This window comes from Eumetopias jubatus, unplaced genomic scaffold (genome assembly GCF_037043125.1).
Source record: "Eumetopias jubatus isolate StellerSeaLion01/CBP00866 unplaced genomic scaffold, mEumJub1_p1.0 scaffold_12, whole genome shotgun sequence".
Classification (NCBI taxonomy): domain Eukaryota; kingdom Metazoa; phylum Chordata; class Mammalia; order Carnivora; family Otariidae; genus Eumetopias; species Eumetopias jubatus.
In genome coordinates, this window is record NW_028274818.1 from 47,087,600 (window position 1) to 47,099,772 (window position 12,173).

At 36.9% G+C, this 12,173-nt stretch overlaps 1 protein-coding gene across 1 annotated transcript; it reads right to left on the reverse strand.

Annotated features, from left to right (window-relative positions):
• Positions 1-6,545: 6,545 nt before the first annotated feature.
• PTGS2 (prostaglandin-endoperoxide synthase 2) lies at positions 6,546-11,889 on the reverse strand. Its single transcript, XM_028121554.2, has 10 exons — positions 11,838-11,889; positions 10,896-11,012; positions 10,631-10,774; positions 9,800-9,943; positions 9,214-9,395; positions 8,404-8,487; positions 8,052-8,298; positions 7,470-7,756; positions 7,094-7,241; positions 6,546-6,955 (listed from the first exon to the last, which is right to left on the reverse strand). Exons 1-10 carry the CDS (start codon positions 11,887-11,889, stop codon positions 6,546-6,548), a joined length of 1,815 nt encoding a protein of 604 aa, XP_027977355.1.
• Between the last annotated feature and the right edge of the window lie 284 nt (positions 11,890-12,173).

Below are 12,173 nucleotides of genomic sequence, written 5' to 3' on the forward strand. Positions count from 1 at the left end.
TTCAGTTTTACAAATAAGAGACAGAGACAGAGATTTTAAAGGATTGTGGAGGCTAGGTTGTCTGAAGTCAGCAGGGCAGGCCAGCAGGCTGGAAATTCAGATACAAGTGGATGTCAAATCTAAATTCTTCAGGGCAGCAGGCTGGAAACTCAAGTAGAGCTCCTATGCTGCAGTCTTAAGGAGAATTCTCTTTCAGGGAACGTCAGTCTTTGCTTCTTAAGACTTTCAACTGATTGCATGAGGTTCACCATATAGTATAGAGAATGATATGCTTTACTCAAAGTCTACTGATTTCAATGTTAATGACATCTAAATATTCTTCCACAGCAACATCTAGACTGGTGTTTGACCAAATGGGTGCCATATCTTAGCCAAGTTGACATATAAAATTAACCATAATGGTTAATCTTTTTAAATTTTAGTTAATCTTTTAAATTTAGTTAATTAATTAACTAAATTAATTAACTAATTAATTAATTAACTAAATTAATTAATTAACTAAATTTAGTTAATCTTTTAAATTTTAGTGAACCTAATAGTTGTCTAGTAGTATCTTACTGTGGTTTTAATTTTCATGTCTCTGATGACTAATGATGTTGAACATATTTTCATGTACTTATTGGATATTAATATATCTTCCTCAGTAAGTTTCTGCTTATGTCTTTTGTTTATTCTTCCTGTTATTATTTTTACTATTTAGAGTTATTTATATGTTCTATATTCCAGTCCTTGTTAGACATGTGTGTTATGACTATTTTCTGAGTCTGTGGCATGTCTATTCATTTTCCTAGGATCATCTTTTGATGAGCAACTTTTCTAATTTTATGAAGTAAACTTCATTAATCTTTTTATCTTTTAGGGTTAGTACTTGATTATCTTAAATTTGTTGCCTACCCCAGGTTCATGAAGATATTATTCTGTATTTTTTTCTAGAAACTTTATAGTTTTCATTTTTACCTATAGATCTATGAACCATCTTGAATTAATTTGTGTGTGTTGTTAAGTACAATTGAGTTTCCTTCTTTTTATGTGGATGTTCAATTGTTCTCAGGCCATTTATTTTTTTTTTTAAAGATTTTATTTATTTATTTGAGAGAGAGAGAATGAGAGATAGAGAGCACGAGAGGGAAGAGGGTCAGAGGGAGAAGCAGACTCCCTGCTGAGCAAGGAGCCCAATGTGGGACTCAATCCTGGGACTCCAGGATCATGACTTGAGCTGAAGGCAGTCACTTAACCAACTGAGCCACCCAGGCGCCCCTCAGGCCATTTACTGAAAAGACTTTTTTTTTTGTTTATTCATTAGATTGCATTGCCACCATTGTCAACTACACAATTGTCAGATGGATCTAGAATCTCCACCCTAATTCTAAATTTTTTGGAAAGAGAATTTTATTTTCCCTGCTTGTTTGGGTGTCCATTCTAGGACAGTCTATTGTGGCAGTTTGGATAAGGGTCAAGGAAATCAAATGATACAAAAGTGGCCTATAAACCTATTCTTGCCACCAAGAATAGCATCTCTTCCTTTAAAAAAAAACTTTTTATTTTGAAATAACTATAAATTCACAGGAAGTTGCAAAGAAATTTAGAGGGAGGTACCATGCAACCTTCAGACCACCTCCTCTGATGTTGACATCTTACATTATAGTCCAATGTCAAAATCAGGAAATTTACCTTAGTACAATCCATAGAGCTTTTTCATATTTCACCATTTATACATGCATTTGTGTTGAGTGTGTGTGCATAGTTCTATGCAATTATGTCACATCTGTAGCTTTTTTAACTACCACCTCGATCAAGTTATAAAAATATTCAATCAGCACAAGGCTCCCTCATGCTACTCCTTTATAGCTATAGATAGCTATCCCACAATTTCTAGTCTGGTAACCGCAGATCTGTTCTCCATCCTTATAGTTTTGTTATTATTTCAAGAATGCTTTATATTTGGGGCGCCTGGGTGGCTCAGTTGGTTAAGCTGTTAAGCAGCTGCCTTCAGCTCAGGTCATGATCCCAGGGTCCTGGGATCGAGCCCCTTGTCTGGTTCCCTGCTCAGCTGAGAACCTGCTTATCCCTCTCCCTCTGCCTGCCACTCTGCCTACTTGTGCTCTCTATCTCTCTGTCAAATAAATAAATAAAAATCTTTAAAAAATGTGTTTTTTATATATATGTATAAATAAAGAATGTGTTATATATATATATATATATATATATAATCATAGAATAGGTAACTTTAAGAGACTGGTTTTTTTTTTCACTCAGCATAACTCCCTTGAGTTCCATCCAAGTTGTTTCATGTATGATTAGTGATTAGTTGTGTTTGTTTTGCTGCATAGTACTCCGCGGTATCGATATACCACAATTTGTTTAACCATTAACCTTTTGAAGGATATTTGAGTTATTTCCAATTTTGTGCTATTATGAATAAAGTTGCTATGAAGCTTCATATACAGATTTTTACATGAATATAGATTATTTTTCTGGGATAAATGCCCGAGAGTACAATTGTAGATTGTATCATGTGGTGGGTAAAATAATGGTCCTCCAAAGTTTTCCATGCCCTAAGCTCTAAAACCTGTGAATATGTTGCCTTACATGGCACAAGGGACTTTGTATATGTGGAAAAAAAAATTATGGATCTTGAGGAAAGGCGATATTCCTGGATTATCTTCATGGACCCAAAGACCCTCCTTATGGGAGGGAGGCAAGAGGATCAGAGTCAGAGATACTAGAAAATGCTACCCTGCTGGCTTTGAAGGTAGAGAAAGGGACCATGAGCCTCTAGAAGCTAGAAGCTAGAAAAGGCAAGAGACAGATTCTCCCCTAGAGCTTCCAGAAGAAACACAGCCCTGCTGACACCTTGATTTTAACTCATAAGATCTATATCTTACTTCTGAACCTCCAGGACTGTAAATAATAAACTTGTGTTGTTTGAAGCCAGTAAGGTTGTTGTGGTAATTTGTCATATCATCAGTAGAAAACTAATATACATGGTAAGGGAATTTTTAGTTTAGAAGAAACTGCCGAACTATTTTTCTGGAGTGGATATCTCTGTCTTCTAAGATCTTACTCTTTCTTCAAGTATCGCCACATATTCTACTTCTTTCATGAAGCTTATTCTTATTCATTTATTGAGTATTTTGTAATGCCTTTTAAGTACCAGATACTGTTCTGAGACCAGTGAATAATGCAAACAAGGTCCTTGCTTTCATATACACAATTCTACTGAGAGAACACAGATAATAAATAAACATACAAATCAAGGTAATAACAGAAATAAATGCCATAAAGAAGATGAAAGAGCTTTAGTAGTTGGCTTTTAGGTGGCTGGAGAAGGCCTTTCTGAGAGGGGAAATTTGAGCCAAGATTTGGATGTTGAGAAGGAGCTAGCCTTGTGGAAATCTGAAGAAGGAACATTAGAAACAGGAGCAATAGCTTGAGAACCCTGCTGGTAAGCAAATCAGAAGAAAGCAGATGTGGCTGGAGCACAGTGAACAAGGGTAGGAAAATTATGGTAAGTGAGATTAGATAGTTAGGCAGGGGACTGATCACTGAGACACTCTGGGATAGGATAAGGAGTTTAGGTTTGTCCATTGTGCAATAGAAAGCCAATAGGAAGCCATTCAAACAGGAGAGGAACATTATCTGATGTATGGTTGAAAATGACCCCTCTCATCATAAGGAGAATGGTTTGGAATGAGGCAAGAAGGAAAGCCAATTGAGAAATAATTACATCAACTAGGTTGGTAGTATTGGAGTTAGAGAAAAGGTGACAGGTGCAGAATTTGCGGGTTATAGTCAACAAGATTGCTGCGTGATTGGCTATGGGCATGAAGAAAAGAGGGGATTCTGCTTGAGAACAAGGAGATGGTGGCGTCCTTAACTTTGGATGATTATTATTTTGGGTTTAAGGTGCACAGTGGGCAAAGACTGTAAAATAAGCCATTAAATTTATTTGGGTAAGTTGTCAATTGAGATTGTTCTGGAGAAATAAGTTTGGGAGTGATAATGTTTCAGTTTATGAGCTTGGATTAACCTGGAAGAGAGCAGATAAAGAGGGGGATCAAGACACTTCAATTTATAGATACAATGGAGGATGAAGAGATTTTTAAAAAATCTGAGAAACAGCACTACATGAAGGCAGAGAAAGACGAGGAAGTATCAAACCAAGAAACCAAGAACAAGATACAACCTTTCAGTAAAGAACTATTGACATTTGTGCTGAATGCTACTAAGTCGTCAGATTAGGAGGATGGCTGAAAGGAAGTTGTGCCAGTTAAGTACAATGGAGGGAGAGTAGACAGGGAATGAAGGTGTGATTGTAAGGAAATGAGATAAACGGGGTAACGAATAGTAAAGAGGTCAATGGATCAGTAGGCTCAGTGAAACTAGAGTTTACATGTTGAAGTGTGCGTACTAAGATAGGTGAGTTAGGTGAGTCAGGAAGATGCTTGAAATCAAGATTTTGGTAATGGTATAGCAATTGACAAGATCAAGGTATATATAGTCATAGGAATATGGTAGAAGCCATCACAGGAATGAAGTCCAAGGAAGAGAAAAGCCAGGCAGGATGTTAAATAGGTGGTTCATGTGGATAGTGCTATACCGAAATATCAAGATTAGGAGTACAATGGAAGCCCACAAGCCAGGTATCAGTGGTTTGCCCAGCTCTTTGAACTTACAATTTTGTACCGCCTTAGCCATTTTATCTTATTCTTTGCCTTCTGTGTGCTTGGTTTTTTCCTTCTTCCAGATTAAGGCAATGAAAACAAGTTTGTTGCTATCTCCTACACCTCTTCCTCTAGGAAGCCTCTCTATGACTGAGGGAAGAACCATTTCATTAATAGCTAGTCTAGTCCAAATGGTATACATACAGTGTTTTAGAGAAATCATAAGTCATATGACAAAGATACACAGAAACAGCCAAAATTTATTTTAGAAGAGATTTTTCCATTCTTAAATAGTATAAAAATAAACAGGCATTTGTTTCAACACTTACATTTTACATAAGTTAATTTAAATACACATTTGTCTGAGGCACCAAAACATTCGTATTATATTCCAAATTCCCAGGTTCAGTCAGCAGGTTATGTTAATACAAGTTTTTTAATCAGTGAAGTTAAAGTTTTTTATATAAATCTAATATTGACTATTTCTTAACTAAAGTTTTTATAAACATAAAATCTTAAAAATTCCCCTGAGTTATTTCTTTTAAAGAAATTTCATTTTCTCTACCTAAGACACTGCTTTTTCATTATTTACAAATACTGATGTTATCTGTAATCAGTGCTTGATTTAAAAATATTAAAACCCAAAAAATATTAAAACCTACAGTGCTCTGCACGTGTCTCCTCAGTAAGTTATAGCTGAATTAATGAAGGATCCATTGGTCCTTCAAAAATATATAAAAGGTCAGTCTTATGGTACATCTAGGCTAATGAGACACACTGTTTCTCTGTGAGCTGGTATATAGGTAAATCTTCTGTATTTCAATTCCAACTTAATATATTTCAATATACCAGAGTTGGGTTCCTGAAAATCTATTCATGAATCTTAAACTAATAATTTTTTATAGTTTACATATTAATTCAGAGTTAATCTCAAAGAAGATATGCTGATTCTCACATAATGCAAAAAAAACCCTAATTTATATGTCCTAACAAAACATAAATAATAATCCTCAATAAATTAAGTAGTATACAGTACCAGCAAATGTCAGCTGACAATGAGATGTGGAAAAGAAACATTATCTTCCCGGGAACTATTCAGGATTTGTTTGGTTTTGCTTTTAAATGGGAAAGGACATTCATTAGAATAGAAATACAGCTTTCTTCTATCATCAACCCCCTACAGTTCTTTGTAAGGCATTAGTCTCATTGCAGGCTTCTTCTGTTACAGTTTATAAAGTTCTCTGCCTTTCACGTAAAATGCCTCTGGGTAGAGGCCTTTAAGGGCTGGGTTTTTTTTTTTTTTCTTTCATTCCTCTTAAGAGGAGCTAAATTACTAGTAGTCCTGAGTTGAGGTTTTCCTGAAAACTTGCAAAAGTTCAGATAAGTACAGAGAGTCTAAAGAAAGATGAACTCAGATCTTAAAAACCAAGAAAACAAAAAAGAAGTAAACTAATCAGAAGAGAGTTTCTCCCAGCGCAGTGGCTAACAGAAGAAAAGGAGCAGTGTGCAGGTAGTTGCTTCTAACGTATCATGGAAGATACACTAGAAAATCCCGATAGTGTGGAAAAAAACTTGCAGCATTTTGCCATCTTGGAACAACGTTTAAATGTCCAAACATCTTCCCTTTCTTATTATATATAAATAATATAAAAAGAAATTCAAGTAAAAGGATGTCAAACTCATTTACAAAACAGAATGAAAACTGTTTTCCCCTTTAACCTGAAGACATCTTTAAAGTAGTGACATGAAAATCTTCACCAAGTATGACCCTTCTCTTCTTAATAGACGATGTTAAGTAACATAAGGAGTTTAACATAAATATTAAATAATTAAGTTAAAAGAAATCGTCCATATAAATAAATAAATATGATTAACAGGCTTTTACAGTTCAGTGGACCGTTCTTTTAGTAGGACTGTGGGATTGATATCATCTAGTCCGGAGTGTGAAGAGCTTGCATTAATGGTGACTGTTTTGGTGAGCTGTGGGTCTTGAACACTGAATGCAGTAAAAGGACAGCCCTTCACGTTATTGCAGATGAGAGACTGAATTGAGGCAGTGTTGATGATTTTAAAGCCTACTTCTCCACCAAAAGTGCTAGGCTTCCAGTAGTCAGGGGAACAGATGGGATTACCCATAAGTCCTTTCAAGGAGAATGGCGCTCCCATTTCTACCATGGTCTCACCAAAGATGGCATCTGGACGAGGCTTTTCTAGCAGGAGGGCAGGATACAATTCCATGGCATCAATATCACCATAAAGGGCTTCTAACCCCGCAGCCATTTCCTTCTCTCCTGTGAAGGTGACAAAGACGTACAACCAATGTAAAAAACTTTACAGAAAAAGAAAAGTTTTAACCCTTTGCTCAGTTCCCTTTCAACTTCTCTGTTGTTTCCATTTGACCCTTGATGCTTCAAAGAAGTTTCTCTCACCTGTAAGTTCTTCGAACGAGGCATAGGGCTTCAGCCGAAAGCGTTTGCGATACTCATTAAGAGACTGGTATTTCATCTGTCTGCTCTGGTCGATTGAGGCCTTTGCTACTTGTTGTACTGCAGCTGGAACATTCCTACCACCAGCAACCTGTGGAAAATAAAATGGTAGAACAACTTAATGATGATTTCTACTTTTAAAAGAAAGCACTCACTCCCTGGGTCCAGAGTAGTGAAGACTGATGTTCCCAGCTGAGACCTAAACTATCCAAGTTAGAAATATTACTCGTTATTGGTAAGTCTGAGAACAATCATTTCAATGGCGGAAATTCTAGTTACTGAGTAGTCCTTTGTTTTGTTTTTCAGTAACAAGGCTTACCCTGCCGGCAATCTGCCTGCTGAATGACTCCACAAACTGGGTAAGCCCATGTTCCAGCAATATAGAGTTGTTGTAGATAAACTGCTGGAAATTGTACTCCTGGTCATCTATTTGCAAGGTGTCAGGCAGAAGGGGATGCCAGTGGTAGAGTGTGTTAAACTCAGCAGCAATACGGTTTTGGTACTGGAATTGTTGGTTGAAAAGCAGCTCTGGGTCAAACTTCAGCTTGAAGTAATAGCCGCTCAAGTGCTGTACGTAGTCTTCAATCACAATCTTAATGGTTTCTCCTATTTACACAAAATAAAAAGAAATTTAGAGCATTAATTCTCTGATTACCAACTTTCAAGCAACTGAAATGCTGTGAATCCGCTCTTCCTTCACTTCTATTTTTGTCCTTTATACCATCAAAACAAAAGGTATTCGTATTTCCATTCATGCTCAAGGATTGAACTGAATTAATATGGAGGATGTGACTTTACATTCACCATGTTCTCCCAGAATTACTGAAAACATATCAAAGGTATCAAGTTAGTTTTCTCTGCAGAAGAGGGTTTTATTTAAATATATTCTCTTCTTGCTTACCTATCAGTATGAGCCTGCTCGTCTGGAACAGTCGCTCATCATCCCACTCTGGATGCTCCTGTTTAAGCACATCGCACACTCTGTTGTGTTCCCGTAGCCAAATTGTGGCGTACATCATCAGACCAGGCACCAGCCCGAAGACTTCCTGGCCCACAGCAAACCGTAGGTGTTCAGGAACATGGGGTGGGTAGATCATCTCCACCTGAGTATCTTTGACTGTGGGAGGATACACCTCTCCATCAATTACCTAAAAAACAACAGTAATAAAAACATTAAATTTTAATCAGTATAAGTTTTTTAAGTGGGTAAGTCGTGAGTCATAACTAATTCTTAATATTCAAATAGAACAAACCTGATATTTCATTTTGCCATCCTTGAAAAGGCGCAGTTTATGTTGTCTATCCAAAGTTTCCCCATAAATATGGCTTAAGTCCACCTAGAATATTATGGAAAAATTTTAATTTGTTGCTGTTGAAGTGTCTATACTATACCATTAAATAATTTGATAACATATTGAGATACTAAATACACAAGAGACATAGGTTTGTAGTGTCAGTGGATAATAAATTTAGTATTTTGTGGCTGTGAGAAAAATATGTTATCAAATTATTTAACTTGTTATCCACTGACACTACAAACCTGTCTCTTGTGTATTTAGTATCTCATAGTGAAGTATAGTATATATTTAGTGAAAAGGTATTTAGTATCTCATATGGAGTTATAAGTATCTAATATGCTTCACTATAAACTATTTCTTTTAACAAGAATCAGAAAATATATTATTAATATAAAATTCTTACTGGCAAATTGAAACTGTCATTGAACTCCAAGGGATAATAATGCTGCAAAAATCTCATAATATTTAAAGTAGTATAATCAGGGTACAAATGTTTTTGAAGACACCACTTTTTGCAGGGCTAGTATTTTAAACTAAAATGTAAGAGCCAAATTACAAATATTATGTCTATGTGTGTACACATGTGTATTTTTACTAAACCAGTGAATCAAAAATAGAAATTCCATTAAGGTTTTTATAGACAGAGCATTTTTTTAAAAAGAGGGTAAATCTGGTATAGCAAATACACACACACACACACACACACACACACACACAGCACTCAGTTATGATTTTTACTATAATTTCAGTTTAACTCTGTCTTACCCCATGGCCCAGTCCTTTGGTGAAAGCTGGCCCTCGCTTATGATCTGTCTTGAAAAATTGATGGGTGAAGTGCTGGGCAAAGAATGCAAACATCATATTTGTGCCCTGGGGATCAGGAATGAACTTTCTTCTTAGAAGAAATTTTTCCACAATCTCTTTTGAATCAGGAAGCTCTTTCTTGCCTGAAAAATGAGAAAAGCTTAAGATAAGAATTCATTTACAAATTCAAGGAAGCAGCTATTTCCTATGGGGCCTTCTTCACTTACAGGAGAAATACAAGTGTGAACAGGATTAGAATATAAATGGAAGTTCTAAGAAATGGGGAAACACCTTCTTAATGAATAACTTTACCTATTTTGTTTAACTAGCAAAGTTAATTTGGTTTTAATGAAAGAATTTAAGTGAAGACATTATATCAAAATGTCCATTCACTGGAATAGTTTACAAAAAAAATCTCCACAGATAATCCTTAGGAAAGCCAACAATATGCTTTTATTAACAAGAGAGTTCAGGGCTGAATTTTCTAGGTAGCAATCCAATCCCTACTGCAGTGCATAGGGCTGGGACCTGCCTCCCGCACACTCACCTTTCACACCCATGGGTGTTGGACAGTCGTCAGCCACAGGGGGAAGAGCTCTGGTGTAGTAGGAGAGATTGGAGAAGGCTTCCCAGCTTTTATAGCCATAGTCCACGTTGTAAGTTGGTGGACTCTCAATCAAATGTGACCTGGCTGAAATTTAAAGAAAAAAAACTTTGTTTTATTTGTGCCCACATCAATGTTCCTTTTTATTGTAAAATGTGCAAAGTGGCACAGAAGACTGGATTTAATACCAACAAAGCTAACCTACTGTAAAACAGTTACACTTCAAAGTCTGCCACTTCTACTAAAAAAAAAAATCAGAATGATTCATTAAAATGCATCTTTAATAAAGTATATATACTTTTACATAAAACATGATCGAGCCGTCTTGATTTTTCAAATAATCATCCACCTACTGTTTAAGAGGCCTATGAAGGAATGTCTGGGCAAGACACTTGCTTTAGTAACAAAGTTATTTTCTTGCTGACCCAAATCCAGATTAACCAGATTATTTTACTAGGTGCAATTCTGTGATCCATGGACGTTCAGTAAACTGGACCACATTTCCTTCACAGATTGGCAAAAGCAGTTAATTTAGAAGAGGTGTACAGGATTTAAGTAGAATTCTGACTGTGAGACAGAACTTTACAAACTTAACGGGACTGAGATGTATTTTGGGCCGTGAAGACAGAAGGCAAACTAAAAATATCTGTTTTAAAGTAAGTCATTTTGACAAGGTTGAAAAGAGATTTCGGGATTAGGTTTAATAATCTCAAGTTTTATAAAGAACATTTTTCCTTGAGGAAACTGAAAACCTTGAAAGAGACTTGTACTTACATGTCAACACGTATTTCATAATTACATTTCGCAGGAAGGGAATGTTATTGACAATGTTCCAGACTCCCTTGAAGTGGGTAAGTATGTAGTGCACTGTATTTGGAGTGGGTTTCAGGAATAATTTTATTCTTGTCAGAAATTCAGCTGCAAAGAGAAAAAAAAAGGGGGGGGGAAGATTAACAGGACCCATTCTAAGACACTAGAGTGTAAAGTGATAACTACATGTATCCCCAGTCCAAATAAGGGCACCCAAGGGCAAACTTACGTGTTGAACAGTTTTCGCCATAGAATCCTGTTCGAGTGCAGTCACATCTATACTGGTCAAATCCTATGCTCATACATACACCTTGGTTTTGACATGGGTTGGAACAGCACGGATTAGCTACAATAAAAGTAGACAGTAAGAAGTCATTCTTTACTTCCATAATCTTGATTTAAACATTTAATTGCTTTATATAGTATGGTCAACTTTACATAAATTCAAGAAATATACAGGTAGTCATGGAAAACAATTTCTTTAACCTGTGGCACAGAATGATTATAATGAATAAAATACCAACTTCCTATTCTAAATAAGGATAACAATATTCAACCAGGGAAGTGATGTTGCTCAGTTTTTTCTTTAGTAACTTTTCAGATGTTCAAATTACCATTTTTAAAGAGCTCAAAGAAGTAGCATTTTCATAACTAAAGTGGACGTATCTAGTACAGTAATCAAATTTAGGGGAAATTTCAGTGTAAAAACATATCATTGTTAATATTTTGCTTATCTTAAATAACCTGGGTTTTCCTGGGTCAGAAAAGGCACTAATTTTTTTTCTCATTCAACTTTTGTTCTAATGGGTAGAAAAGCACTAATTTTGAAACAATGACTCCCATTCCCTAATAGTGGGCACCACACACAAACATTTCACATATATTGATCGATCGTGTCTTATCATAATAACAACCTGCAAATTATACACTGTTCCTATTTAGCAGATGAGAAGAGTGAGACCCACACCGGTTAAGTTACTGGCTCAGGATGATCAGAGCTGGTGGCAAAGCTGGGGTATTCACCCCTTTCTTTTGGACTCAAAATGGTCCAAGCTCTCTACCCAGTCGAACATCGTCTCCTTTCCCGGACTGTTCAAAGTACCGGGAGGATCCGGGAGGTCAGAGCGGAACCTCGGCGAGGAGTCCCCGCTGCGGGGCGCCAGGTACCCACCTGCATTGCAGAGCGCCAGGGCGGCGAAGAGCAGCAGGGCGCGAGCAAGCATCTCGGCGGCGGGAGGAGCGCGGGCGGGCGGAGGCGTTGCCGTACTTGGGCTCTGGGCTGCGGAGCCGGAGCAGTCGCTGTGCGAAGTCCCCGAGCGTAACCCTGACGCTTGCTGCAAGTTGTTTGACAACTGGAAGCTAACGGAGAGAACCTTCCTTTTATGCGTGAAAACTAAGCCCACGTGACAGCATGACTGTTTCTTTCCGCCTTTTTTTTTTTTACCCACTCCCCCCACAACTCTCCCCCTCCCCCTGTCTACTTAAATAATTGCGTAAGACCCGGGTG

What these genes read in the sequence shown, in the direction of transcription:
- PTGS2 (XM_028121554.2), bottom strand. Translation starts at nt 11,889, where the DNA reads ATGCTTGCTCGCGCCCTGCTGCTCTTCGCCGCCCTGGCGCTCTGCAAT. An exon ending in TGGCGAAAACTGTTCAACAC is followed by an intron (nt 10,775 to 10,895) that starts GTAAGTTTGCCC and finishes TTCTCTTTGCAG; the next exon opens with CTGAATTTCTGACAAGAATA. An exon ending in ATGGCAAAATGAAATATCAG is followed by an intron (nt 8,299 to 8,403) that starts GTTTGTTCTATT and finishes GTTGTTTTTTAG; the next exon opens with GTAATTGATGGAGAGGTGTA.